At 34.4% G+C, this 6,000-nt stretch overlaps 1 protein-coding gene across 1 annotated transcript in view; it reads left to right on the plus strand.

Moving 5' to 3' along the window:
- LOC113232688 (steroidogenic acute regulatory protein-like) overlaps window positions 1-6,000 on the plus strand; it is a 57,168-nt gene that overhangs the window by 9,052 nt on the left and 42,116 nt on the right. The window contains exons 3-4 of the mRNA XM_026467461.1: window positions 2,089-2,237; window positions 4,287-4,445. Coding sequence (XP_026323246.1) covers window positions 2,089-2,237; window positions 4,287-4,445 — 308 coding nt within the window. The remainder of the gene's footprint in view (window positions 1-2,088; window positions 2,238-4,286; window positions 4,446-6,000) is intronic.

The raw sequence follows: 6,000 nt of genomic DNA on the forward strand, positions 1-6,000 counted from the left end.
TATGACCTACATTTATTTCTCTCTCGTGAGTTTGGGTGTAATTTGTGGTTGTCTATGTGTGTGTCCATGGCACCTGCGACACAGGGTTTCCCTAGTGCGGGGCTATGTTGAGGGTGTGCGTTATTATTATTTAAGAAATTGGTTGTCTACATCACCATGGATTTAACATTTATGTGAAAATTTTCGTAGTATGATTTTCTGCGACTTTAAGTGTAATTTAACAGCTCAGCGGAGCTTCGCTCGGCCTCAAACTGCTTTTGGCGATGAAGCACCATGCAAGACGACTATTTATAGCTGGTTTGCAGAATTCAAATGCGGTCGTGTGAATCTCTGTGACGAATTTCGTGATGATCGCCCGTCCACTGCTGTGAACAACAACAACATCAATGCTGTGCGCCGTATGATTAAAACAGACAGACACGTGACGTACCATGAGATTCGGGCATCTTCAGGCATAGATAGGCATGAGTCAAATACAATCAATACTACACAAACATTTCGGTGTGAAAAAGCTGTGCTCTTGGTAGATCCCTCACAATTTGACCGAGGCTCAAAAACAGATCGCGTCACTTGGTGCAATGCCATGCTTACCAGATTCAACGAAGGGGCGTTAAATTTGGTGTGTTATCGGATCAAATAATTCGATTATATGTTCGATCTTTTGGCGGGTCACTCTTCCCTCACGATACTTCCATATGGCGTTTAAAAGTGTCTAATTATACAATTAGCTTTTATTCTTTCCTTCTGATGAGTAATGTACATAAAGTTAAATGCATTATTGATAAACCATACTTAGGACATTAAAATTTCTTTCTAGGAAAAGTAACACCTAAAAAAACAAAAAACTTAGAAGCATTCAAAATTACTAATTTATTATTCATTAATATTTTAATATTAGCTAGTGCACTCATAAATAATCACAATATACCAAAAAACAGATTAAACTTACAAAATTACCATGTAATGGACACTACGCCACGGAGCTATTAGGATGAATGATTGATGGACTCATTGAGCCGTTGATCCGTTAACCTGTTGACGCGTTAATTGCTTGACATTTTAATTCGATCGAACGAAGATTCTATCGAACAAATCTTTGACCCAAACGAAGAGTGTCGTGAGTGGGGACTTCACGTGAGAGTGAACGAGACAACAATAATATTGTCAATTCCAGACGGTGTTATATGAATTGTTCAATAATCTCTAAAATTATAGTGATAAAGTCGAATATTGCGAGCATGACCCATGAAATTCTAAAATGATCGGGTTATTTAAAAGCTTGTACAGGTGCTGTTCGTATCATTTTGATTCGATCGACCACGATCGACGCACGTCTAGGCTAAGGAGACATTGCTACAAACAAATACCGATAGTGTGCAAATGTTTATTTACAAACAGTAACCTCTAAAGATTCTTACTTAGTCTTCTCAGGAGAATCTGCCTTAACAATGAGTAGTAGAGTTTAACCAATGTGACGATTTCAAGTGAGGAGACCAGGGAAAGAACGATCAAGTCCTAATTTGTTAAACGCTGAGTGTAATTTGCCTAAATCAGGAGAAGGCTGATAAAATTCAATATCCTGAAAATTTAACTTTTAGTTTTAGGCATAATGAGACTAAATGGTAGTCGAATAAGATTTATAAAGGTTTTTTAGGTAAAATGGATTACATTGGGTTACACACATTATGTCAACGTACTTTTGTAATAATAATAATAACAAAATTATAACTAACTAGTTGACACGTAGAGTAACCAATAAATAGAACATTAACCTTAAACAGTTAATTTGTAAGTAGGTGTAAGTAGTAGTAAATGAAACAACACAAACACTTGAGCCAAAATATCTACTGTTTTGACCAATGGTTTGTGTATGTTTTGCAAGTTGTCCTAAATAAATAAACGTTGACTTAATTTCAGTTAGCATTTTCGCATGTCTTTTTCACCAACATTGAACATTTTTCCAAATTATTTTTTTTTATCTAAAGTTCTCCTCAAGTGATCATTCTTTCCCTGGACTCTTCAAGTGTCATTTGATTACCCTAGTTGATGTATTCGTATTGTAACAAATGTTTATTTCTTATATTTCAGCGCATTCACAATCAATAAATCTGGTATCAGAAGACCTAGTGGCAGGACACAGACCGCACGGCAAGATGTCCACAGTCAGAAGATTTTTCTGTCTCTTCGTCACCTTCGACATATTATTTAGTAGTCTGATGTGGCTTATTTGTGTTATGGTATGTTTTCAATTAATATTGAAATAGATTACATTATAATTGTACAATACAATATAAACACTATTGCACACAACAAAAAAATTTGAACGGATACTTTGTCGTGTATTTAAAAATGGACATTCAACACGTCAGCAAGTTTTCATTATTGTTATGATTTCAAAAACGGAAGCTCGACGCGTCTTCAATTTACTATTATTGTCGTGTTTTTAAAAATGGAAGCTCGACGCATCATTAATTTGCTATTATCACAATGTAAAGAACATAATTGGTTAGGTGGCGTATGTATGCATTTACCTTGATGAAGTACACTACCCATCCTACCATTTTTAAGTATGTGTAAACGGGCTGATCTGGGGTCAAAATCTGACTGATATGTTCTCTGTACAGACTTACTGGGACGGGTAATAGTGTACTTCCGTTATAACCAAGAGGTAAAGATAATGAGGGGCACTATGATCCCCCGCTGCCCGGCAACATCGAACATCCAAAAGTCTTGTACGCCGCCTTGTATAGATTCGAGTAGTTATTCAAGTTCAGAATCGGAAATTGATGCTGGATGAGATGTGTAATAAATTAATATAAAATAATTTTTTTTTCGTCTACCATTAGCTTAAATTATAGAATTCAAAAACTTAATTACTTTGTTGATAAAACATAAGTATCAATAGGTACTTTGGAAACTTTATAATAATTGTCTATGGGCGCGTTCCCACTATGTCGTGACGACAGATCGCCATGCAATTTACAGTGTCGTGGCTTGTATATTTAAATGTAGTTGTTCACATATAGCACGACACGATTAACTGTCATTCACGATTTTTTATCGTTACAACGACAAACTGTCGTCACAGTGGGAACAGCTAGAACGACAGTCGTCAGACGATAGAAAAACATCACGATAAAAACGTGACGACAGATTGTCGCAGTTCCTATTGTCGTCACGATCTAGTGGAAGCAGCTAGTCACGACAGTCGTTCAACGATAAAAAATCGTCCACGACAGATAGTTGTGATATGGGAACAGGCTAGACACGACAGTCGTCCAACGATAATAAAACGTGACGACATAGCGGGAACGCGCCCTAAGTATCACTTCCATAAAATCCAATTACCTACTCACCGTTTCAAATGCCATGGGAAGAGCTAGTATAGATAATGAGCATTGACAAAAATGTTCTTTACACCTACCATCATTGGTTGCCTAGCAACGTATTAGTTATTAAAAGTCTATCTATACAACCTCAAATGGCTTTGGTTGGTTCCACATAACAGTGTAAGTGTTGAATCAATCACTTTGCAAAAAATATAAACGTAAAATTGAGGATAACAACTGATGAGTATAAGGTGTGAAAACACGATTCTTAAAAATTTTCACGATAACAACGAACGCAAACTTAGCTCGAAATTTTTCAAGAAACCCGTATTAAATCATTGACTTACAAATAAATGGACGACGGGTCTAATACAAAAACCACGAAAAAAATGTCCCAAGTCAACCTATTTAAACGTAGTGACATGTAAAGGAATATGAAAAAGCTAAAACGTTGAATTTAAATTAAAAAATTTAAGTCAAAAGAAACAAACGAAGATTAAAGCGTGAATGACGCTCTGTATACGATTTTAACGCCCTATAAGTTCGGACACTTTTTAGCGCGGACCCGACGTCCATATAATTGTAAGTCAATGTATTAAATAGATACTTTACATATACCAATGATATTTTTTAATATCAACTAAATTAAATAGAACGCGTATACTATACGATATAAATTTTTCAAATAGTTTTAATTGTGTAAAAAAAATAATTCTGAAATACAGCCAGTGTCCGCTCGATCTAAGCAAAATGAATATTAGTACAGGAAAAATTTTAATTCCAGCCGAGATAGTAAAACGACTCTTAAAACATTGTACCTCGAATTTGGCCAGAGTATAGTTTGTAGGTCAAACAATTGTCATACACCTATCTATGTTATGTACTGAATATTTGATAACTACTCATGCACCAATTGATTATATCCATGAAATAATCTGTTATTTTTTTCTTCTCCAGATGCGCGGGGAGACTCTAGAACAAATTGTCGAGCGCGAAATTATTCACTACAACATAAAAACGTCGCTTTTTGATATCGTGTTGGTCGCCATTATAAGATTCGTCGTGCTCTTGTTGTTTTATGGACTGCTTTATATTAACAATTGGAGTATTATTGCTGTAAGTACATTGTTAATTTATAACAGCACAACACAGTGTGTTTTAGAGGTCTGTTTTACATGCACATGGACATGCACCCCGATTTAGAACACTTCGATATTTTAACCGAATCATTAATAATAATAATAATAATAATAATCATTTATTTCATTTCAAGTTTACATTTACAGTATTAGTGACTGGAATCTCCTTTTAAGCATAGCAATGCCTGTGTTAGGAGACTCCGCTCTTCTACATCCATATCTGTTTACTACATCTAATTTACAAATGTCTAAATTGTACAGTACAGGTAATTAGAGCAGTTATATTAGTTTTATTATTTTGAAACAGTGATTGGGTTACATATTTATACAGAGTAGGTTGTGATGTCTTTAAAATAAATATATATTACATAAATACGAAACATATACAGACATATAAATATATACACATTGTGTCAAATTTAATATATAGTATTTCTTCCGTGTTATATATATACAAATAAATGCGGCGAATATTCAATTAGTATAAATTTTACTGTGGTTAGAATTGTATTATTTGTAATTGTAAGGTGTAGATTAAAGAAAGAGTTTGTGGTTGTTGTACCTATTAGACTTTACGTTATTGCAAAAATATCTCAACATTCTCATAACTAAGGGTTTTCAACCATTTCACTAGCAAGCATTTGCACTCATAAATTGTTTTTTTATAAATCATTCGATTAGATATAGTTCTCGAATCGAAGGGCGCTTTCCGAGCTATTCAGAACATTCGAGTTAAACGTTAAATTCAAATTCGGATACATCGTTATCCAAGAGCGTAAGCTTTTAAAGTCCAAAATATAGGAATGCATTAGCCTTGCATTAAAATAAATTAATAAAATTGAACAAAGTCCAGACTATTTAAAAATAATAAGAGATTTCCATATTTACTTTTATAAACTTTCATTCGATAACTGTGTTCTGAATAACGTTTGTAGCCTTTGCCGGTCGAGAAGTTCGAGTGATCGTACGGGTGTGACGTCATTTCGGTTCGGTTTCGAATAAGACAGTTTGACGTTTGATTCGGGTGTTGTGAATAAAAATGAAAAGAAATGGTACAATAACGAAGATTCTGAATCGACCCCATGGACCCAAAAAATCTAATGATTTAAATAGATAGAGGTAGAGAATTTCCAGGTAATTAATGTGCATAGTTACTGAAGATATAATTTTTCAAATCAAATTAAAATAGTATATTTTTAGCGAGGGTTTAAAGTGAGCCAATACACACCCGAGGTGTTAGCCACCCGAGCTATTACTCCGAGGTTTATATTGGCTTGTAGTCTTGGTGTGAAAGCTTCACTTCGATTACGAGAAAAAAAAATATTTCAATCGTTTTCGCTGTACAACAAAATTACGTACCTAAATTGGGCGCAGTTAAGCAAAAAGGATCCAATCCACAAAATTATCAAATAATCTATTACAGCAAGGATATCTATTACTCCGAGGGTTTATATTGGCTTGTAGTATTGATGTGAAAGCTTCACTTCGATTACGAGAAAAAAAATATTTCAATCGTTTTCGCTCTACAACAA

The sequence above is a fragment of the Hyposmocoma kahamanoa genome, unplaced genomic scaffold (genome assembly GCF_003589595.1).
Source record: "Hyposmocoma kahamanoa isolate Upper Pololo Valley unplaced genomic scaffold, ASM358959v1 77, whole genome shotgun sequence".
NCBI classification, from domain to species: domain Eukaryota; kingdom Metazoa; phylum Arthropoda; class Insecta; order Lepidoptera; family Cosmopterigidae; genus Hyposmocoma; species Hyposmocoma kahamanoa.